The 24410-nt window shown below is 49.0% G+C and overlaps 1 protein-coding gene across 1 annotated transcript; it reads right to left on the reverse strand.

The window, feature by feature from the left end:
* Positions 1–9482: 9482 nt before the first annotated feature.
* LOC138643223 (fucolectin-like) lies at positions 9483–10911 on the reverse strand. The gene is made up of 3 exons (XM_069732084.1): positions 10821–10911; positions 9925–10210; positions 9483–9748 (listed from the first exon to the last, which is right to left on the reverse strand). The coding sequence occupies exons 1-3, from the start codon at positions 10885–10887 to the stop codon at positions 9574–9576; spliced, it is 528 nt and encodes a 175-aa protein (XP_069588185.1). The 5' UTR covers positions 10888–10911; the 3' UTR covers positions 9483–9573.
* Between the last annotated feature and the right edge of the window lie 13499 nt (positions 10912–24410).

The raw sequence follows: 24410 nt of genomic DNA on the forward strand, positions 1-24410 counted from the left end.
AAACCATTCCCGGTGACTACCTCTTGAAGCTCATCAAGAGAATGCCAAGAATGTGCAAAGCAGTTATCAAAGCAGAAGGTGGCTACTTTGAAGAACCTAGAATATAAGACATATTTTCAGTTGTTTCACACTTTTTGTTAAGTACCGTATATACTCGAGTATAAGCCGAGATTTTCAGCCCAAATTTTTGGGCTGAAAGTGCCCCCCTCGGCTTATACTCGAGTCACGGTAGCGGTGGGGTCGGCGGGTGAGGGGGTGAGGGCGCTGAGGTATACTTACCTAATCCCAGCGATCCTCGCGCTGTCCCTGCCGTCCCACGGGCTTCGGCGCTGCAGTTTCTTCCTCTCTTCAGCGGTCACGTGGGACCGCTCATTACAGAAATGAATAAGCGGCTCCACCTCCCATAGGGGCGGAGCCGCTTATTCATTTCTCTAATCAGCGGTGCCGGTGACCGCTGATAGAGAAAGAAGCTGCGGCACCGAAGACAGGAGGGGACAGCGCGAGGATCGCCAGGACTAGGTGAGTATAGCATATTCACCTGTCCTCGTTCCAGCCGCCGGGCACCGATCCATCTTCCCGGCCGGCGCCTCCATCTTCCCGGCGTCTCTGCTCTCTGACTGTTCAGGCAGAGGGCGCGATGACGCATACAGTGTGCGCGGCGCCCTCTGCCTGATCAGTCAGAGCAGAGACGCCGGGAAGATGGAGGCGCCGGAACGAGACGCCGGGAGCTGCAATCAAGGGAGGTGAGTATGTGTTTTTTTTTCTTTATTGCGGCAGCGGCGGCACAAATTTATGTGGAACATCTATGGGGCACAGTGAACGGTGCAGAGCACCGTATATGGCACAGCACAGCTATGGGGCACAGTGAACGGTGCAGAGCACCGGATATGGCACAGCACAGCTATGGGGCACAGTGAACGGTGCAGAGCACCGGATATGGCACAGCACAGCTATGGGGTACAGTGAACGGTGCAGAGCACCGTATATGGCACAGCACAGCTATGGGGCACAGTGAACGGTGCAGAGCACCGGATATGGCACAGCACAGCTATGGGGCACAGTGAACGGTGCAGAGCACCGGATATGGCACAGCACAGCTATGGGGTACAGTGAACGGTGCAGAGCACCGTATATGGCACAGCACAGCTATGGGGCACAGTGAACGGTGCAGAGCACCGTATATGGCACAGCACAGCTATGGGGCACAGTGAACGGTGCAGAGCACCGGATATGGCACAGCACAGCTATGGGGCACAGTGAACGGTGCAGAGCACCGTATATGGCACAGCACAGCTATGGGGCACAGTGAACGGTGCAGAGCACCGTATATGGCACAGCACAGCTATGGGGCACAGTGAACGGTGCAGAGCACCGTATATGGCACAGCACAGCTATGGGGCACAGTGAACGGTGCAGAGCACCGTATATGGCACAGCACAGCTATGGGGCACAGTGAACGGTGCAGAGCACCGTATATGGCACATCTATGGGGCACAATGAACGGTGCAGAGCACCGTATATGGCACAGCACAGCTATGGGGCACAGTGAACGGTGCAGAGCACCGTATATGGCACATCTATGGGGCACAGTGAACGGTGCAGAGCACCGTATATGGCACAGCACAGCTATGGGGCACAGTGAACGGTGCAGAGCACCGTATATGGCACAGCACAGCTATGGGGCACAGTGAACGGTGCAGAGCACCGTATATGGCACAGCACAGCTATGGGGCACAGTGAACGGTGCAGAGCACCGTATATGGCACAGCACAGCTATGGGGCACAGTGAACGGTGCAGAGCACCGTATATGGCACAGCACAGCTATGGGGCACAGTGAACGGTGCAGAGCACCGTATATGGCACAGCACAGCTATGGGGCACAGTGAACGGTGCAGAGCACCGTATATGGCACAGCACAGCTATGGGGCACAGTGAACGGTGCAGAGCACCGTATATGGCACATCTATGGGGCACAATGAACGGTGCAGAGCACCGTATATGGCACAGCTAGGGGGCACAATGAACGGTGCAGAGCACCGTATATGGCACAGCACAGCTATGGGGCACAGTGAACGGTGCAGAGCACCGTATATGGCACATCTATGGGGCACAATGAACGGTGCAGAGCACCGTATATGGCACAGCTAGGGGGCACAATGAACGGTGCAGAGCACCGTATATGGCACAGCTAGGGGGCACAATGAACGGTGCAGAGCACTATATGGTTCACACCTATGGGGAAATATGAACGGTGCAGAGCACTATATGGCACAGCAATGGGGAAATAATGATCTATTTTTATTTTTGAAATTCACCGGTAAATGCTGCATTTCCACCCTAGGCTTATACTCGAGTCAATAAGTTTTCCCAGTTTTTTGTGGCAAAATTAGGGCGGTCGGCTTATACTCGGGTCGGCTTATACTCGAGTATATACGGTATATAATTCCACATGTGTTAATTCATAGTTTTGATGCCTTCAGTGTGAATGTACAATATTCATAGTCATGAAAATACAGAAAAATCTTTAAATGAGGTGTGTCCAAACTTTTGGTGTGTACTGTATGTGTGTGTGTCTATGGCTATATATATGTGTAGCTTTGTCACCATAAAACGAGGAGGACTCAGACACATATCTTGCACATGGCCCCAAGCTGTCAGTGTCCGCTCCTGATAATACTATTTAATTTATGTACTGAGCAGAGAACAGCCCCGCCCCCGGAGGAGGAGGAGCTACTGAGCGATGAAGGCACCTGAGAGGTGAGTATAGATGAGGGACAAAAGCTCGGACATGGCGGGACAGTCTCGCTGAATCCAGGTTGTTTGGGATCTATGCTGGAAGCTGTTGTTCCACAGAAGATTGGTCACAGTTGTTGAATTTTGTCTTTTGAAGGATCAATAATTGTATAACTTTTACTGCACAAATGTTACTACATTTGGCGTCCCCTAACAGTGGTTTGGAGACCCTCAGCAGATGACAGTGCTGATGCTGAAATTAAATCACTATATAAAGACCAACACTGATATTACTGCCATATGGTGACATATAGTGGTAGATACCAGTCCTGCAGAACATGTAAGTGATCACTGTTATAGATGGTGACTTACAGCTGTTGTTCTAATGAAGTCGTTCATTTTTCCCTACTTCTCCATCTGGCCCAGACCAACATGACGACTTCTACCATTCACTTTTCATCTGCAGAGATTACGGCACAGACACGTTTCACTTCTCATATTCCAGCACTGTCTCTATCTATCTCCGACCTGCACAACCTCCTCATCCTGCCGATACCCCAATACTGAGCCACCTCTGCCATATGTGACTCTATTACTGCGCCTGCTGTGTGGCACAAAACAGTTTTTTTAATACCTCCAAGAACTCTGTCCTCCACCTCGATTTCAACTCTATGTATATCCTCAGGATCCAGATGCAGTGGAATACATTGGTGGAGCCATCACCATTCCCCCATTCAGACTGTGCATCTCGCCGCAGAATGAATGATGACGTCACTACATGGCGCCTCACACAGGGCAGCTCACTGGGACGATGATGCCTCATGCTGTGTGAAGAGGGGTGTAAGGAGGTGAAGCACAAAAAAAGTCCGGGGACAGTTACCTTCTCAGCTCCGTGCCTGGAACCATTGAACTGTGCTTCAGGTTCCCCAGGGGGCAGACTTAGAGACTGGGACAGGAAGGAAGCCGGGCAGAGAGTCAGAAAGGCACGCACAAGGAGGAGAGCAGCATGAGCAGCGGTCAGAGCAGGGTGCAGCTGCGCTCTGAGAGAGAGAGAGCTCCCGGTCAGAGGACAAATACAGGGAGATTGCCCAGAATGACTGCATCTTGTGAGTACATGAAAGCGGACTCTGTTGTGACCGGAGAGGGGGGCTTTGAGACCCGTGCAGAGACATTGGCCCATGCAGAGACTGTGACCCCCTGTACCCATGGTATAAGTGCAGAGCCCTTGATTCCTGGTGAGAGACTTAAAGGGAACCTGTCACCCCGTTTTTTCAGTAGGAGATAAAAATACCGTTAAATAGGGCCTGAGCTGTGCTTTACAATAGGGTATTTTTTGTCCTGAGGAAAATGGCCGCCGCGATGTCCATCTGTGCACGCACGGCATCCCGCGGCCATTTTCCTGAAGCCCCGGGAAGCAGGAGACTCCATCTGCGCACGCGCGGCCTGAGGAAGATGGCCGCGCCCACCGAGAAACCGCTGAATAGCGGCGAGCGCGCTCTTTTTCTACAGCTGCGCAGTGCATTCGGCACTTGCGCATGCAAGAAGCACTACGCCACCAACGGGAATATAAGCAAGATGTGGGGGAGAAACAGCGCTGTGACCACGCCCATCCGACCTGACCAGCCTGATTGACAGGCGAAAAAGGCCACTTTTGTAAGGTATTTCGGCAGCATAGGTAGGGAATCAGGGTACACAAAATACACTATAGTAACGCACAGCTCAGGCCCTATTTAACGGTATTTTTATCTCCTACTGAAAAAACAGGGTGACAGGTTCCCTTTAATAATAGACTGACCATCGTTTTCCTGGGATAGGCTGTGCTGTAAACGCTAAAGACTCAGAGCCTGTGCATATCACATTAACTCCTGAAACCCCAGGCAGCGGGTTCCTAGAGGCTACTCAGCCCACGGACAGCAAAGTGACGACAAGTGTCGCTGTTTCTCGGCGCCTACGTTTGAGAAGACGACCCTTCAAGCAAGTCCTCATCAGACTGATAAGTGTTCTTTTCTCAAGAAATCTTGCTTACTCCTGTTACACTGTTTGACTCATATTTTTGCACTGCTTTATTGTTAGTTATATTCTACTGCTTCCTCCCTCCGAGGAGAACCTGATTCCTGTTATTAAACCCCTCAACTGTTAGTCTGTCTGTTCCGTGGTAACACACTCAGTACCTGCATACTATTATATTTGGCGTAGTCGGCAGGATGTCACACGGTAGCGCGGAAAGGGCAGACCAAGCAGCTGGGGAAGTTCCCAGGTCCAGCATTTCCCTGGGAGCCATGTTGAATAATTTGCCAAGGTTCACTGGGAACAATGTAATGCTGTGGAGTTGGACGGAGCGTATTCGGGGAATGATGCAGATGCATCCCATGACACCAGCCCTGGAGGCGGAAATTGCATTGATGTCCCTGGAGGGGGAGGCGCGGGATTCTGTCATGCATATGTCCCCCCCGGAAGAGAGATACCCTGGACAAAGTGCTGCGCATACTTGAGGAGACGCATGGGGACCCCACTGACATAGGGGAGCTTCGCATGCGACAGTTTCACCGGGTACAATGGGAGGGGAAGACCGTGACCCAATTCATGAATGCCCTACAAGAACTCGACACTGCTATCAGACAAAAGGACGGTGTAGGGGTTGGGTCAGTTGATGTGGTGCTCAGGGATCAGCTGGTGACGGACTGCGGGATGCAATAATGAAACAGGCACTGCCAGAGCGCATGCGAGTAAAGCCAGACATGACTTTCTCTGAAGTTGGCAGTGAGGCGCGTGTGCAAGAACAAGAACAGGGAGTGACGGGGCTGGTGGGAAGGGTGCGGATCGGGGAGGTAACCACCACTGCAGACAATATCCCCCCAGTGGGTGGAGGACCTGAGAATGGAGATTAGACAGGTCCGTGAAGAAATGGCGGCCTCCAGAAGAACTCTGGCAGAATGGCCCAACCCTCTGGTGCGAGACAGAAAAACTGCCCCCCGAAGGGAGGGTGAAACTACCAGGAGGAGACGCCCTCTTTCATGCTACACCTGTGGTGAATCCGGCCACATTGCTCGATGGTATCCCCGGCAGAGCCGACCATCCCAGCGCCCTCCTTTAAACTAGGTGGCTCTGAGCTCAAGGGGCACCGCTCAGAGCGTGAAGAACAGAGGAGGAGTAGTAAAAGTCCCCACAGCCTTGTTTCCATGTGCCCTCTAGTCTGGGCAGAAATCAATGGAAAAGCAGTGCAGTGCTTGATAGACACCAGCTCACAAGTGACCACCATGCCTGAGAGATATTTCCGCCGTCACTTCACAGAGGCGATACGGCCCGAATAGGGCCCTATGGTCAAACTTATGGCGGCCAATCACTTGCCCATCCCAGTCGCAGGGGTGGTATAGATAAACACAGAGGTCTGCGGAAAAGACCTCGGGAGAAGAGGAGTGGTACTGGTGGATGGAGAGGTAGCTAAAGGCCATACCGTGACCCTGGGCATGAATGCATTAAAAGACCTCGGAAGCCTGGTCTTCAACCAGTCCCCGGAACAGTTCTTGCAACAATGGAGCGACCACACCCCCAGAGAAGGGTCTTTCAACAACTGATATGGACCGCACAGGTCCAGGAAGCATACAGCGACGGAAAGGAACTTGACAAAGTCATCGCCCCGCCTCAGTCAATCGAGTGTTGCCCCCTGGGCAGACGGTGCTTCCCCTTAGAGCCATGGATTCTGCTCTACAAGCATTGATCCAATATTCTTTAATAAGTGCCAAGCTCCTCACAACAGGGAGCACTTGTGACAATATACACAGGTGCTCTGTATATAGTGTACAGGAAATACAGTGATCACTGGTGACGTCTTTAGCTGAAGCTATTCATGTTCGCTTTTCTTCATACAGCACAGACCACCCTCACTTCTTCCAGCCAGGACTCGTCCCTGCAGAAAATAAGTTATCTACAGCTGATCGCTTCCAGATCACATTCCACACTTTACCCCAACTTCTACACTGCCCCAGATGAAGAAAGAAAAGCGACAGTGCCAACCTGCACATTAACAGGAACCTCCCCCCCCCCACTGAAAATTGTATCTTCAAAAATAAAATATATCATGGCAATAATGTCCCTTAATTAACCCCTACAGTAATCATGTCCTACATCCTGCCATTTTTTTGTTAGGATGTTCCCCATCCAGGTCCCCATGTCTTATTACTGGCCCCCCGCCATCCCATATGTCTCCATCCTGCCCCCCCCCCCCATTTTGCAAATTTCAGTGCAAAAAAAAACAAGTTTCTCCTTACCTGGCCGTGGCCCAGCACACACAGTTACTGAGTGAAAAGATGCCCCAGAGGCAGGATTCAGCTGGAGGGAGGACCTGGAATGGGCCACTCTCCTCACCAGGCCCCATACACCAGTAAGGGCAGTAATGTCCTGATCCGCATTATTGATTATTGGCGGACAGATGAAGATTACATTTTTAGCCTAATAAATGGGAAAAAGAGGGTAATTGTCAGGGAGTGTTTTGTTCAAACAAGGGACTTTTTTTTCCTTGTGTTGGAGTTAGTAATGAGGGCTTCTTATAGACGCATCTCCATTACTAACCCCTGGGCTTGATGTCACCTGACAATACAAAGGTGACAGCAACCCCGCAAATATTACCCCACTTACCACTACAGGAAAAGTAGCAAGAGAAAGACAAAGCACCAGAATGAGTGCATCTAATAGATGTGCCTTTTCTGGGTAGTTGCGGGCTGCTGTTTATAGGTTAGGCAGGGCCAATATCCACAGTCCCTTTCCAGCCCCTAGATATCTGCATTAGCTTGGCTGGTTATCAAAAATGGAGGTGACCCCATGCCTTTTTTTTCCTTTAAATGATTAAAAAAAAAAAAAAAAAAAAAAAAAAAGTAACTTTCTGGAGACTGGTCCAAGGAGAGGATGCCTAGCCACTAGACCTGGAGGTTGTAATGCTAGAAACTAACGATCCTAAACAGAACAGACTGGGCCTAGCGAGTGGCACCAAACGGGAATTCCAGGGCATGGAATAAATTCTCCCGTGATCTGAGCTCAGCACTGAGAGACTTGTCACTGAGGTCTCCGCAGTTCAGGCACAGCTGTGAATGCAGCCAGTGACCTCAATGACGTCACCCCGGTCACTAAGGCTGCCATCACAGCAGCTGATTCATTAGTGGTGCTCAGCCTGGACGGTCGCATCTTGGCACCGTCTAGGTTGAGAACTATTAATCGCACACATGTATTACAGCGTGGGACAGGTTTTTTTTTTTTTTTTTTTTTTTTACTACACACCATGGCTTCAGTGGAATGGGTGTTATACTTGCCTACATTTTTGTAAGAGGATTTTATTCTGTCTAAGATTAGTAATGGATATGCTTCTTATAGATACTTCTCAATTACTAAGCCATGGGTTTGTTGTCACCGGACAATACAAAAGGTGACATCAACCCCATTTGCCACTGTTCCAGGGCAAGTGGGAAGAGCCAGGCAAAGCACCAGAATTGGGACAGCTAATAGATGTGCCTTTTCTAAGAAGCTGATATTTTGCCGTGGCACCTTACCAGCCCCCAGCTGTCTGCTCTTGCTTGGCTGGTTGTCAAAAGCAGGATGAATCCAGTTTTATTCATTAAAAAAAAAAAAGTTCTCTATTTTTGATAGCCAGGCAAAACTCACAACTGCAGGCTGCAATGCCAACTATCAAGAGTAGAGGGGTCACCATGCTTGGTGTATGGGGTTGAGTTTGCCTTGTTTTTTGTTTTTCATAAATAGGACAGGTTGATAAGTGCACTCAGTCGCACCTGTTCTCAGCCTGTGACCAGAGGTAAGCTTTACTGCCAGTCAATTAGCGTCAGAACTGACTGGTGGTAATGATCCTACTGTCGTTTAGAGTCGCTGGTGTTTCTGCAGGAGACACTGGTGTTTGGGGTGCTGAATCTGAACTGCTAACACCATCTTCCTGGTGAAGTCAGTTTTCAGGGTCTGTGTCTGAACAGTAGGTGTTCGGTACCGACTCCACAATTACTATTTTGGATCAGCCATGTCTAGTTTTGGCAAACCAGTAAGTTACCTTTGGCTTGCACAGGCTCAAGGCCTTCACAGCACAAGGCCACACACCCAACCGCGTTCTTCACGTTCATGTAGCGCGCCAAGTGCCTTAGACAAGTACCTTGCCCACAGCTGCTGCCCTGCGCCATCTTGCGCTCTTTCAATCTTTGAGGGTCTGTCAGTAAGGACAGCGCTGCACTGGTGGAGGAATGAAGACTGCCCTCAGCCCTACTTCTCCTTAGACAAACAGCACCCTCTGCTGCCCATGTGCAGAGCTGCCTTACATGACTAGGTGACTCCCAGATAGATGGGGCTTGGCCCAGACACTGCTCTGCCCCTAGTTGTAGCTGTCCAGTGGGGTAATTATATATATATATATATATATATATATATATATATATATATATATATAGTTTTGATCCAGAAGATGTGAAGAGCTACAAGCAATGCAGTGGAGGAGTGTCCAGGGACAAGAAAGCCCTCCACGGCCAATTTGAGGAGGCAGAAGCTGTCTGACCAATGATAATGCAGGAGACGCGTCTCAGACTACCACAGACTTCCTGCGTACACTGTATCTGAGCTGTAGTCACAATCACAGCTGGGAACTAATGAGAAGGTAACAGCAGCCAAGCAACAAGATCTAAGGACAGTGAGCCGGTATGTGCACAACTCACGTCTGAGCTCCTGATTGGACATCAGTAAATAACGAAGACATAGGGATGGCTTAAAGAGAAAGGTTTATTTTGAGATTTAGACAATTCAGAGGTCGTACACCAAAAACCATCAGCTGAAGGCAACGATGTGATGTTCCACCTCTACCAGCAGACAATGCTCTTATTCCTGATAGTGACCGAGTAAGAATAAGCCTCAACCTCGCACATGGACAGGTACTCTGAGCGTCCGGGAATCACCACGCTGATGTACCGACCCTCCATCCCAGTACAGCAGAAGGTCAAGGTGGAAGAAGCAACACTGGAGACACTGCCGCACCTGAAAAACAGAAAATTATAATATATATCTCCATCAGCAGATCAGATCCATCACGTGCAGATCAGAAGGCCCTGAGCCTAGCAGATAAACCACCAGGAAGGCCACCACCTTACCTCCTACCCCAAGCCCAGTCTGTTCACCCCACCTCCCACCAGGATTTTGTTGCATGAACTTACACCGGGTTGTTGTTGTCAGGGGAGTTTCCGATTCGGACCTCAGCCCCCATCAGTTTCTCCGGACAACAGTCCATCCTGTTTGTCAGGACAACGATGGAGATCTTGTAGCTCTGCTTCAGGTCCAGCTTCCACCAGGGATCCTTCTCCAGGTTGGTGTGAGTGCAGGAATTACTATTGAAGTCGGTGTCTTTGTTCCCATCGATGGCGTTCTTGGCCACTCCGCTCCTGGTGGAATATGGATAGTCCGACACCTGGGAGGCCACGCCGGTCCGTGCTAGATTCGTGGCTGAGGAGAGAACAGAAGAGATCACATATGGGGGAGATGTGGGTGCTGCTAGCACTGGCGACATCTGATACCACCACGCCATAACCAGAAAATGGCGACTGTGCCACATGGGACATAAGAAGGAGATAAGACATCCTGCCAGGCCTCAGTCTACTGGAGGAGGTGCCACATTAAACCATTGTCAGCCATGTCACTCAGCAGTGCTTGGTCATTATATGTAACTACCGGGGTGGGGGAGGATACAGGGGCAGTTTTATTGCTCTGGTGACCAACTACTGACAGTATAGAAGATACCAAGAAATGAATCCACAAGTGTTACCACAAGAGATCCCTCCTAGAAGGTGGAAGCCCTCTCGGACGCTTGTGTCACTCACCATCTGGGGATTTATTTATAAACTTCAAATTTGATGTTAAATTTAGGTTAAAAAAAAAAAAAAGAAAGAAAACTAGAGACAAGTGGAGAAGATGCGAGTGTTAGACCCCACAATGCGGTGGTGAGGGTGCAGATTAGTTGCCCGACACTGGGTGGTGGAGTCACCGAGTAGAAGCAGCTCCAGACAGCTCATCCATCTGCACAAGCAATAATCCCACCCCGGGTACAGGATCTCACCTCCAGGTGCAGGATCACATCCCAGAACCACAGATGCCAGCAGAACCAGACACAGCAGAGGATTCATCCTGAGGAAAGAGGAGCAGAGACACCAGAGTCAGTGACATCCACAGAAGAGTCACAGGTCCCCACTTCTGGCTTTTCCTCCAGCCAGTTACTAAGGCTACGTTCACATTAGCGTTCCCCGACGCAGCGTCGGGAAACGCTGCGGCGATGCATGCGTCATGCGCCCCTATATTTAACATGGGGGGCGCATGGACATGCGTTGTGCGACGCATGCGTTTTTTTGCCGCAAGCGTTGGGCGCAGAAAACGCAACAAGTTGCATTTTTTCTGCGTCCAAATTTCAGCAAAAAAGGATGCATGCGTCGCAAAACGCAGCGTTTATTCGTGCGTTTTTATGTGCGTTGTGCCGCCGACGCAGCGGTGCACAACACAAATGTTAACGTAGCCTTATTGCTCCTTGGAAAACGTGAGCGCCGAGATGCATCGGTACTGCCGTCAGCTCCTCAGCCAAGGTGGCCGATAACGGAGCAATAGCTTGTAGGACAGATGAGTGCAGTCACCTGTACCCAGTAATGGCTGATAATCTTTTAAAGGGACTCCTCAGCGCAGGATGACTGTTCAAACCAAGCCCTGCCACTCAGTGCTTTGACGTGGCCATTTAAATCCACCTGCCTCTTTCCAGCAATCTCCACCCCCACATCTGTGATTGACAGCTCTGTCTTATAGAGGCACAGGAGGTGGAGATAGAGGGAACCAGGCAGGTGTGAACAAGCACTGAACGGTTTGGCCGCCACAATGCACCAAGCACCTGATGTGAATGTGCTGAGCAGACAGACTCCCACTAATCACCTGGTGTAGTCAGTCAAGGCTGATAACAGAGGACAATAGCTTGCATTTACCTGTAGGAGACGTAAGTGAAGGTCTTGTGCGATCTCCACACCTGCTGGTTCCTTGTAGTCAGTGACTATTCCCTGCAGCATCTGGGACTGGAGCCCTCAGTGCTGGGTATTTATACCTTCCTAGTCTACAGCCACGCCCAGTCCTGGCCATAACCACGCCCCTTCTGCCAATAGCCACACCCTCATGTCCATAGCTCCACCCCCCTGAGATCACAGTCTGACAACCTGTGAGTGCAGAGCAGCCGATGTCCTGTAGGTTAGGCTACTTTCACACTGGCGTTTTTTTTAATACGTCGCAATGCGTCGTTTAGGGAAAAAAACGCATCCTGCAAAGTTGTTTGCAGGATGCGTTTTTGCCCCATAGAGTAACCTTACCGATGCATTGCGACGTATTGACACACGTCGCAACCGTCGTGCGACGGTTGCGCCGTGTTGTGGTGGAGGAGGGGGCGGAGTTTCGGCTGCGCATGCGCGATCAAAAATGGCGGACTTGACGCACAAAAAAACATTACATGTAACGTTTTTGGCTACTTTCACTCTAGCGTTGTATGGCGTACGTCGCAGTGCGCTGTTTTGGAGAAAAAACGCATCCTGCAAATGTGCCCGCAGGATGCGTTTTTTCTCCATAGACTTGCATAAGGCTACGTTCACACTAGCGTTGTGCGCCGCTGCGTCGGCGACGCGACGCACAACGCACTGAAAAATGCGTGCAAACGCACGCAAAAACGCTGCGTTTTTCGACGCGTGCGTCGTTTTTTGACGAAAATCGGACGCAAGAAAAATGCAACTTGTTGCGTTTTCTTGGTCCGACGCTAGCGTCAAAAAAGACGCACGTGTCGGAAAACGCAACAAGCAAAAACGCATGCGTCCCCCATGTTAAACATAGGGGCGCATGACGCGTGCGTCGCCGCTGCGTCGCCCGACGCTAGCGCGACGCACACTAGCCGAACGCTAGTGTGAACGTAGCCTTAGCGACGCATTGCGACGTATGGCCGTTACATGTAACATTTTTTTGTGCGTCGAGTCCCCCATTTTCCGCCCCCTCCTCCCCAGACATTACAATGGGGCAGCGGATGCGTTGAAAAACTGTGTTCGCTGCCCCCGTTGTTCATTTCTTTCACAACGTGCGTCGGTATGTCGGGCCGACGCCTGGCGACGGTCCCGTATCGACGCTAGTGTGAAAGCAGCCTTTTTGTGCCGAGAGTCCGCCATAACATGACGCCATACGTCACAATGCGGGCACATTTGCAGGATGCGTTTTTTCTCCAAAACGACGCATTGCGACGTACGCCAAACAACGCTAGTGTGAAAGTAGCCGTAGTCGCGGTTCTCCTGGCTCGGTGCTGCTGATGTTCGCTGTTCTCTGTGCTCCTCTCACTTCCCTGGGAGAATCCGCCATGAAAAGTGTTTCCTGTGCCAGTTATCGTCCTCGTATATGACACCGCTGGAACCGCGCCCACTTCACACTCCGCGCCATCCCTGAGGCACGCGGCTCCGCTGCGCAGACCTCACCTGGAGCCACCAGGATGGAGATTTTTGAAGAGTTCAAACAGTACAAGTTTTACAAGCAGAAACAGGTTCAGAAGTTGCTTCTTTTCGGGCCACGTGCACACAGTGCCCCCCAGACCCAGCGCAGCCGCCGAGGTGTCCCAGGTAGAGTGGCGGTGGTCGTCTGCTTACGGTTCCTTCTCAGAGTTGGCAATTCTCGAGAACAGGAGGTTTCTGAGCAAACGCCACCTCAGGAATGAGCGACACTTCTCTAAAATGCAGCAAGATCTCCAAACCCTAAAGTGGTAAAAGAAGCAACCGAAGACGGAATGACGTGAGCGCCGCGGTTCTGACATAGCTGGGCGCTATGATCACCTAAAGGGGTGAGAGGCGCAGTGTGCACACACCCCACAAACTCAGTAGAAACTCCATGGATTTTAGAATTTGGAGTTTTCACTCAGATTCTATTCAAAAAAACTCCTTGAAGAGCTCAGTGTGCACACAGCCATAGGGAGCGTGGGGGAGGTTTTATTTCCCTGGAGAGTTTTCGAAGCTTTGTCCGGCAGCGTTCTTTGCAGTTTTGAGATTGGACACTGCCCAGTTTGTGGAGGTTTCTTTTAGGCCTCGCTCTCTAGAAGCAACAGGGACTTTCCTTATTCCACCAGGAGATTTTTAAAGTCTCTTCAGTAAAAAAAAACTCCTATGAAAAGCAAAGTGGATTTCATACAGAAATAAGAAGACATTTCCAAGAGTTTTTGAAGCCTTTTTTGATGAGAATCTTGGAGCAGCGCCCCTCCATAAAAATCCTCAAAAACTGTGTGTGAACAAAGCAAAAGGTGACGGTCACAGAGAGTTTTTTTAGATGGATATTTCATACTGAAAAACTCACACTTAAGATTTTGTGCTCACCAAGTGAGTTTTTGGAGCATAGACTGAGTGAAAACCTGAGCAGGACCTCTACAAATCTTCCTCCAACTGTAAAAACTTTTCAAAAAGGTTTTTTTTTTGCTTTGAGAACTGAACCATGAGACGCCATGTGCACACGGCCTAAAACCACTTCTTTAAGACCTTATTTTGCAGTGTAGGTTTTGGTGCATAAGAACCCAAAATGTGCACGCAAAGTCACCAAGGTGTTTCCACCAGCCTTGTGGCTTTTTTTCTTTGGTCACCGATCCTTGACAGCTTCTCCAGAGTGGACAGCGCTTGGGCGTGATGTGGCCGGTCGAAGCTCTCCCGATAAATTAATAAATCTTTGGTCATTTTGATGGTGATGCTTGTAGGGCGCAGTTTTGTAAGTAGATTTAGACTTGGAATCTGCACCATGTCGACCTGCCACACCCCAAGGTTTAGCTCACACTGAGGTTTTTGTTTGTAGAGTTTTCAAAGCAGAAATTCTGCAGTCAAAACCCAACGTTTTTGAATTCCTTGCGGTTTTGGGAGAGTTTCTGCTAAGGATACTGTATGTGCTTATGATATTTTTTAGGCTGGCAAATCACTGAGTATTTGAAGAGATGACATTTCAGCAAACACTGGCAGCTTTTGCTTTCTTTGACGTTGTCCTGTCCCACGGCTTTGGAATCGTACAGTATTCTATTGCCATTGTATTGTTGCTGATAATCTGCTATGATATCAGTTTGCTATTTCTAGAAGTTTGTCCTGTCTCTCTCCCTGTAGCCCAGCTCTGATATAAGTGTCTCCCCTTCTTTCCCAGTTAGGGTTTGTCAGCCATCTTTCTAGGTTCATCTCTGGTTCAGAATTGTGTATGGTATGGTCTGAAGCCAGAAGATAAACACCTCAGGGGCACCCAATTCTGGACCAGACTGGGTCAGTGAACTATGGAAGGAAATATGAGAAATCAGAGGAGAACTACGGAGAATAAGAAGAACCCCAGCAGTATCCAGTACCCTGGCATGAGAAATGACTAGAGAAGGGGTACTCCCCTCCTGGAGATCAATGATATAGATCTAAGCCCCCACCAGACAAGCACAAAATTGAATGTGGAACTTGTGGAAGATTAGGACATGTCAAGGAATTGCCCCACGAGAAACAGTCCGCAGTGATCAGCCATTAAACTAATGTGCCTCGTGGCCAGGGAGCAAACCGCAGGGCTAGATCCCACAAGACTGAGGACTGAAGACTCCAACAACATAGTTTCTGAGTTAATTGGACAAAGGATGTGTTGCTTAATGTATATTGGGTCTCTGATAACCACAATACCAGAAATACGGAATATTTCCATCAGCAGTTTCCAAATGTTGCCCAATCCAATTGAGGCACAATTATACAACTAATGGCAGGCAACCAGCTACCCATCCCAGTAGCCGGGGTGGTATGGATGGAGATACTGGTGAAACCTGGGAAAGAAGGGGATCGTTCTGGTTAAAGGCCCCGTTGTGGGGTGGACCCATCATGATTTGGGGGATAAATGTCCTTAAGGAAGTAGGACAGTTTCTATGGAACAGCTGTCAGGGAAGCTTCTGGAGGTGGATGAGACGACATATTCCCAGTGGCTGGGTATTTCAACAGCTAATTTGGTCTAGTCAAATCCAGAGGTCTCCAGGCATCGCTAAACCCCTGAGAAAAGAGGTGGTACAACCTACTACCCCCGTGACACTATCACATGGTCAGACAGTGCTCATTATGCCCGTCTGGGTCTGGACACCTCTGGAAGGAGTGGAGGTGCAAATTAAACCCCATGGAAAGGGGGAAGTAATGCCGGGGATGCTTGTTGCCTACTCCCTGGTGACTGCGTGGCAGGAACGTGTGTTGGAGAGATGCATTCATTTCAGCAGGACAAGCCTACTTCTGACTCCCAGGATGGAAGTGGTGCAAGTCTATGTCTATTGCCAGAATGGATGTCATGAATTTAATCCCTGTGAATTCAGATCCGTGGACCTTGTCAGTGTCCAGGGACCGGAAAAAGGAGTACAAAGTCAGTAAAGGCTGTGAAATACTGAAGCAGATTGCAGTAGACTTATCCGGGTTTACCCCCAGACAAGTGGCGCATGTGGAAGACCTCTTAGGGCGATATCAGGAACTGTTCGCTCGTCATGATGATGACTTCAGGTGTACGGAGGCTATCCAACGTGAGATCCATACAGGAAGTGTGGACATCATGTGGAAAAAATATTGTCAAATTCCGCCCCAAATGTATCAGGAAGTGAAGGATCTGTTAGGCCACATGTTTCAGAACGGGTGATACGAGAGAGCCAGAGTCCCTGGGCTGTGCTCATCGTCTTGGTCTGGAAGAAAATCGAGACCCTAAGGTTCTGTGTGGATTATCGACAATTGAACGCCTGCAAGATCTGAGACTTCAACCCTTTGCCAAGGATAGAAGAATTCGTGTCAGCATTGGGAAAAGCAAAATATTTCTCCTTTGAGAAATGACCGGCCTAAGATAGCTTTTTTCCTCTCTATGGGACTATTTGAGTGCAGGTTAACTAATTCCCCAGAGATGTCCAGTGGTTGATGGAGAGATGTCTTGGAGACAGTGAGTGATCAGTGAGTGTGCAGCACCCCAGAGACCTGGTCGTTGCAGTAGTATCGCTCTGCCACTAAGGGGAGTGATGGTACGTCTGATGGCACTAAAGGAGTTCATCTGACCAGGTATCACCAACACACAGTACACTTCACACTCCGGCCACTAGGGGGAGCAACAGGCTTTATTTATTGGGCCACTCCTCACACTGGTAAAACTAGGGGTTGGATAGGAAGTTAGTCAGAAGCTGACTGAGTTTTGTTCAGGCAACATCCCGTGGCAGGGGGTGTTGCGGGGGAAGATTCAGGGGGGTCCCTGTCAAGCGTGGGAACCTGGCAGGCACGTAGCGACAAGGATAGAACGTTACGGAGCCGCGCCTGCACTATCTGCGGCGGCATCCAAAGATAGGGCACGAAGCGAAGGATATTGTGGACAGTGAGAAACGAGATCAAAGCACAAAGGAGAGCCAGTAGGAGTCGTGCCCGGAGAACGGCAACATCCTACTGAGGCGCGTAGCCGTTGCCCGGAACACCGAGGAATTAACTGACTTTATGCCTTACTTCAAATACCGCAGGACAGTTAATTATAGGTTGGCTGTCTACCTTACATCACCTAAGCAGACATAGGGGGCAAAGCGTGGAGAGGGGCGTCTCTAGGGTCCCGGAAGAGCTCCGAGCCTTCCCGTCAAAGCCATAGCCATAACAAACCGGGGGGACGGAGAATAGAAAGAACTGGAACGAACGAGAACAGAAGTTGTGAGGACTATCCCGAATGCTCAGCAGGGAAGCACTACAACACACAGGCGCTAGTGGTAGGCCACGATTTCCACCTGTAAAGGGAACTCTGGATGTGCCTTCGGACCGGCCGGTCTCAGATAGCCCTGTTAACCGTGCTCTGGATTGTGGATCCTGAAGCCTTCAGTAAAAGGTAAAGAGACTGCAACCTTGTGTCCTCGTTATTGACTGCGCCTCACATCATCGCCACCTACACTACTGGGAAGTCCTGGGGACATACTTCACCTGTGGGAAGGTATACCATCTAGCTTCCATAAATAAAAAAGAAAGTATGACGGCACCAGGATGAGTTGTTTTTTGATGGTAATTAAAATAGGCAAACAAGCTGCAACTAATCAGAGTTTCATGTGGCAGACAGACCAACCGTGGACCATAATCGCATAGTGGTGCACAACCAAGCAGCAATTCATATAAGAGCGTCCAGAGAGAAAAAAAAAACAGAAAAGTTGGCACTCACCCAGCGATGTAAATAAAAAAGTCCTTCATTTATCCATACAATAGGATGCGGACATGCCTGTAGGGCTGCAGCTCAAACGAGAGGGTGCGAGGAGGAGACCGGACGACGGCCGTTTCGCGTGGACTGCGCTTCAACGGGTCCAGGTATGATTGTAGGAAGGGTTTAATATTGCTTCAGCAGTACTTGCTTACCGTTGTTGCAGCAATGAAGTAAACGTCCTTTTCAGGGCTAAATATTTTCCCTTTTTAGTAAAACCACTGTTTCCTGCATTCAGTGGAGTGATAGTTTGGATTACAGTTATAAAGGCCGTTTGTTTAATATTCCTGTTGCACTACTTGTATATGTATACTGTTGCTCCACCATTAAAAGAAAAGTCCTTGTCAGGGCTACATATACTATTATTATTATTTATTATTATAGCGCCATTTATTCCATGGCGCTTTACATGTGAGGAGGGGTATACAAAATAAAAACAAGTACAATAATCTTAAACAATACAGGTCATGACTGGTACAGGAGGAGAGAGGACCCTGCCCGCGAAGGCTCACAATCTACAAGGGATGGGTGAGGATACAGGAGGAGAGAGGACCCTGCCCGCGAGGACTCACAATCTACAAGGGATGGGTGAGAATACAGTAGGTGAGAGGACCCTGCCCGCGAGGGCTCACAATCTACAAGGGATGGGTGAGAATACAGGAGGAGAGAGGACCCTGCCCGCGAGGACTCACAATCTACAAGGGATGGGTGAGAATACAGTAGGTGAGAGGACCCTGCCCGCGAGGGCTCACAATCTACAAGGGATGGGTGAGGATACAGTAGGTGAGGGTAGAGCTGGTCGTGCAGCGGTTTGGTCGATCGGTGGTTACTGCAGGTTGTAGGCTTGTCAGAAGAGGTGGGTCTTCAGGTTCTTTTTGAAGGTTTCGATGGTAGGCGAGAGTCTGATATGTTGGGGTAGAGGGTGCCAGAGTAGGGGGGATGCGCGAGAGAAATCTTGTATGCGATTGTGGGAAGAGGAGATAATAGGGGAGTAGAGAAGGAGATCTTATGAGGATCGGAGGTTGCGTGCAGGAAAGTACCGGGAGACGAGGTCACAGATGTATGGAGGAGACAGGTTGTGGATGGCTTTGTACATCATGGTTAGGGTTTTGTACTGGAGTCTCTGGGTAATGGGGAGCCAGTGAAGGGATTGACAGAGGAGAGAGGCCGGGGAACAGCTGGAGGACAGGTGTATTAGTCGGGCAGCAGAGTTTAGAATAGATTGGAGGGGTGCGAGAGTGTTCGAGGGGAGGCCACAGAGCAGGAGGTTACAGTAGTCGAGGCGGGAGATGATGAGGGCATGGACTAGGGTTTTTGCAGATTCTTGATTGAGGAATGTACGGATCCGTGAAATATTTTTGAGTTGAAGGCGGCAGGAAGTGGAAAGGGCTTGGATATGTGGTTGAAGGAGAGATCAGTGTCAAGGATTACCCCGAGGCAGCGAGCTTGTGGGACTGGGGAGGATGGGCAGCCATTTACTGTAATGGATAGGTTTGTTGGGGGGGTTGCATGAGATGGGGAAAGACGATTAATTCTGTTTTGTCCATGTTAAATTTTAGAAATCTAGCAGAGAAGAAGGATGAAATAGTGGACAGACATTGAGGGATTCTGGTTAGTAGGGAGGTGATATCTGGTCCAGAGATGTAGATCTGTGTGTCATCAGCATAGAGGTGATACTGAAAGCCGTGAGATTCTATGAGCTGTCCCAGGCCAAAGGTGTAAATGGAGAAGAGCAGGAGCCCAAGGACTGAACCTTGTGGGACTCCGACAGATAGAGGGCGAGGTGAGGAGGTGGTGTGTGAGTGGGAGACACTGAATGTACGGTCAGTTAGGTATGACGAGATCCAGGATAGGGCCAAGTCTGTGATGCCAGGGGATGAGAGGGTCTGTAATAATAGGGAATGGTCCACTGTGTCAAAGGCAGCCGACAGGTCGAGGAGGAGGAGGACAGAGTAGTGTCGCTTGCTCTTGGCGGTTAATAGGTCATTGGTGACCTTAGTTAGGGCAGTTTCAGTGGAGTGGTGTGACCGGAAGCCAGATTGTAAGCGGTCGAAGAGGGAGCAGGAAGAGAGATGGAAGGACAGTTCAAGATGGACATGCTGTTCCAGTAGTTTTGAGGCATAGGGGAGAAGTGATATAGGGCGATAGCTAGATACAGAGGATGGGTCAAGAGAGGGCTTTTTGAGGATAGGTGTGATGGAGGCATGTTTAAAGCTTGAGGGGAAAACACCAGTTAGTGATAGGTTGAAAAGATGGGTTAGGGTTGGGATGAAGACTGGTGAGGTTTGGGATGAAGTGGGAAGGGATCGGGTAAAGTGCACAGGTGGTGAGATGTGATCTTGAGAGTAGAGTGGAGAGTCGATCTTCTGTAATGGTGGGGAAGTTGGTTTTGGAGGTGGAGGGCTGGGCAGTTAGGAGAAAGGGCTCTGGGGGTTGTCGACTAAAACTGTCTCTGATGTTATCAATGTTTGCATTGTACTATATTGAGGGCGGCACGGTGACTCAGTGGTCAGCACTGTACTATATTGTGGGTGGCACGATGACTGAGTGGTCAGCACTGTACTATATTGTGGGCAGCACGGTGACTCAGTGGTCAGCACTGTACTATATTGTGGGCGGCACGGTGACTCAGTGGTCAGCACTGTACTATATTGTGGGCGGCACGGTGACTCAGTGGTCAGCACTGTACTATATTGTGGGTGGCACGGTGACTCAGTGGTCAGCACTGTACTATATTGAGGGTGGAAAGGTGGCTCAGTTGTTAGCACTGTATTATATAGAGGGCGGCACAGTGGCTCAGTGGTTAGTCCTGTAGCCTTGCAGCCCTGGGTCCTGTGTTCAAATCCCACTAAGGGCAACATATGGAGTCTGTATGCTCTCCCTGTGTTTCGCGGGTTTCTTTTGGTTTCTCCGGTTTCCGCCTACACTCCAAGGATATAATCATGGGGAGGGACTTTAGATTATGAGCCCCAATGGGGACAGTGATTATCAAGTCTGCACAGCACCATGGAATTAATATACGGTAAGTAACCAATATAAATGAACCATTTCCCCCGAGGTATATTTTGTATTTTGGGATTGTTAATCACAGACTGAAGCTCCCATTCTCCATGTGCGTCTCTAGCGCAGCAATATCCAGTACAGTCTGTGCTCTGTGACCTCCTGTCCCTCCGCTGTGAAAGCCTAGAAAGCCGCCGTCCACTGGCTGTGATCCCCTAAGATGTGATGGCTGCAAGGTATAATGGGAAGGCCCACCGCGCCGGCCATCATTGCCCCTCTGACTCTCCAGCAGTGCGTTACATGGCGCCCGGCATTTGTTTCTGTCTGATCTGTGCGAATTTCAGGATATTTTACTGGAAATCGATCGTCTGCAGATAAATCATCTCATCTCCGGTCACTGGAGCCAATCTCCCACGTTCGGAGAACTCGTCCCACTGGTTACGATCCTTTAAGACGCTGCGCGGAGCAGGGAGTTCACTGCTGGGACGTCCTGAAATGTCTCACAGAAACTGTCCTCCCTGCTAGAAATGACCATGTCCAAGCATTCCTCCGGCTGTCGGCCATAATCGGCCTGATCTTCTTCTTGTTGGGTCTAAACAAATTACTGTAAATGTTCTGCTCCTCCAGATCATCATCGTTGTGTCATCTGTAGAATGTGGCCATAACAGGAGCACAAGGCGGCCCCCGGAGCTGTCCCCGGGGCGGTGGGTTAAGGGTCTCCTGAAGAAGGAAAAACAGCAACACAGAGTCAGCAGAAATGGAACCAGACCCGACCATGAGACTTCCTTCATCTCAGGGTCATACTCATTTGTGTGAGAAATGGAAGAGTGCAATCCGAAAAAAAATCAGACTGCACTCGAACCAATGTTAGTCAATAGGTGACATCTCATTTGCAAGTTTTATCGCAGCCGAAATTGGACTGAGAAAAAAATCGCAGCATGCTATTCTCGGACGAGACTCGCCAATGTGAGACAATAGGTGCGAGAAGAAAACGCACAGCACTCGCACCATACGAGTGCTGTCCAATGTTTAGGCACCGGTGTCCTTTGAAAAGCCGGTAATTCATATGCCGCTACTGTAAAGTCACACTGAATAGGTTAGAAATAGAAAAGATCGAATAGATATATACACATAGAATAGGTATATATATGTCAGTGACACACACACATATACTAGATAGCAGAAGAGCCGGTAATTCATTTGTCGGCTTTTCCTATCTCCTTACCGAACCCGACAGGATATGACACATGGTTATATACAGTAAACCATTGCATAACCGTTATATTTTTACTCAGTAATAATGTTAGAAGTGTTTGTGTGTAACATTTGGGAGCTGTAAGTGATAAATGAAAGTGGTTTTATACTGTAACATTTCTCATTTCAACCAATAAGCTCTACTTTCGTCTCATCCATCTACAAAGCATTGTCTAGATGATACTTAGCAAATTGTAGATGGGCAGCAATGTTCTGTTTGCAAACCTGCCATGTACACCTTTGTTGTTCCGAGTCCTCCTGATGGAGCACTTATGAACATTGGCATTAGCTAATGTAAGGAAGGCCTTTAGTTGCTTAGATGTGACCTTGGGTTCCTTTGTAATCGTGTTCACTCTTATACTATTGGATTGAAATCGCATTTATTTATGCCATGATACAAATGTGTGTTGTACAGAATAAAACAGGTGGATCACTCACACCTGCTCGTCATCTCATTAACTTAAAACACCACATTCAAATTTCACCTTTAAATTATCTGGGTCACAGATAAGTCATATTTTAATATTTTCCACAATAAAAAAAATGACAAAGGCTATTTTTTTTTACTCATTTGTTCTTTATCTCCTTTTTGAAATTGTTTGAAATTCTTATTTAGTTTTAAGTCGAAATTTTGCAGAAATATGAACATTTCTGAAGGGTTCACTAATGTTCAAGCTGGATGGTAAGACCTGATCGGCAGCGAAGCATTTGCTCATTTGTCAGCTGTTTATTTATGCTCAGTGACCGGGAACCAGTGCTCCTATACATTTTCATTTCGCAGATCATTGCCCAATGTGTAAGGGACTAAAATCCTGCAACATCATCGACCATCAGTGACGTCACCTGAGTCTGTCCCATAATAATCCATGAAATCGCTACAGTCCCAGGGCAGGTGGCAAGTATTTGTCAGAACGAAGGTGTCTCCATCTGAATGCAGTCAGTTATCTACTGATTACGGGTGCAGGGTGGACAGTATTTCATCTATTTCATGCTTTAGGAAGCGATGCCAGTCGCCCCAAGAAGAGAACTGAACGCTCTGTAAACTATCAGACCTCTGGTAAAAAGCAATCTGTAAGAGGTAGGGAGAAGAATGAGAAGAACTCGCACCCTGCAGCCATGTCTGCAGCGGAAATCCATGTTATCTGTCATTAGTGGGACTAGACAAGAAATGGATTATCAGAGGCTCTGAACTAATAAGTTCTGGTAGATCAGAAGGTAATAGAAATCCTTTTATTTATAGCTTGGTGTGGGAATTTTGAGAAGAAACAGAAGGCCAAAATAAATTGTTCGCCCACAACCTGCTGCTGTCACCTAATGCACTAAATGGATAAAAGTATTAGGCTGCTCATCTTAGTCACTAAATGTAGGTTTCTCATTTTGTCAAATTACCTCTGGTGTATAGCATCCAACCCCAAATCCACTGGCATGTAATATCCAGCCCCCTGATATATAAATTCTGGCCTCATTGACCCAAGTGTACTGTATAACCTGCCACCAGTATATACCAGTTTATAAAAATCCTACCCCTCATCTTCCAGTGTTTAACCTCCTTCCCCCCAGTGTATAATATCTGGACCCCAATTACCCATTGTATAACCTCCAGCCCTTCATCCCCAGTATATAACCTCTGGTTCCTCATTCCCAAAGTGCAGCGCCCCAGAGACCTGGTTGTTGCAGTATGGCACTTTGCCGCTAAGGAGAGTGACGGTACGTCTGATGGCACTAAGGAGTTCTCCTGACCAGGTATCACCAGAACACATTACACTTCACGCTCCGGCCACTAGGGGGAGAAAAAGGCTTTATTTATTGGGCCACTCCTCACACTGGTAAAACTAGGGGCTGGGGAGGAAGTTAGTCAGAAGCTGACTGGGTTGGAACCAGGCAACATCCCGTGGCAGGGGGTGTTGCAGGGAGAAGGCACAGGGGGGTCCCTGTCAGGCGTGGGAACCTGGCAGGTGCCTAGCGAAAAGAACGTAACGTAACCGCGCCTGCACACCCTGCGGCGGTATCCAGGAGAGAGACACGAAGGGAAGGATATTGTGGAACTGTAAACGAGATCAAGCACAAAGGAGAGCCAGTAAGAGTCGTGCCGATAGAGAGAGGCAACATCTTACTGAGGCGCGTAGTCGGTGGCCGGAACACCGTAGGAGTAACTGAATTCAAGCCTTACTTCAAACTC

Source organism: Ranitomeya imitator, chromosome 6 (assembly GCF_032444005.1).
Source record: "Ranitomeya imitator isolate aRanImi1 chromosome 6, aRanImi1.pri, whole genome shotgun sequence".
Taxonomy (NCBI): Eukaryota; Metazoa; Chordata; class Amphibia; order Anura; family Dendrobatidae; genus Ranitomeya; species Ranitomeya imitator.

What these genes read in the sequence shown, in the direction of transcription:
- LOC138643223 (XM_069732084.1), bottom strand. Translation starts at nt 10,887, where the DNA reads ATGAATCCTCTGCTGTGTCTGGTTCTGCTGGCATCTGTGGTTCTGGGA. An exon ending in ATGTGATCCTGCACCTGGAG is followed by an intron (nt 10,211 to 10,820) that starts GTGAGATCCTGT and finishes TTCTCTCCTCAG; the next exon opens with CCACGAATCTAGCACGGACC. An exon ending in CCTGACAACAACAACCCGGT is followed by an intron (nt 9,749 to 9,924) that starts GTAAGTTCATGC and finishes TCTGTTTTTCAG; the next exon opens with GTGCGGCAGTGTCTCCAGTG.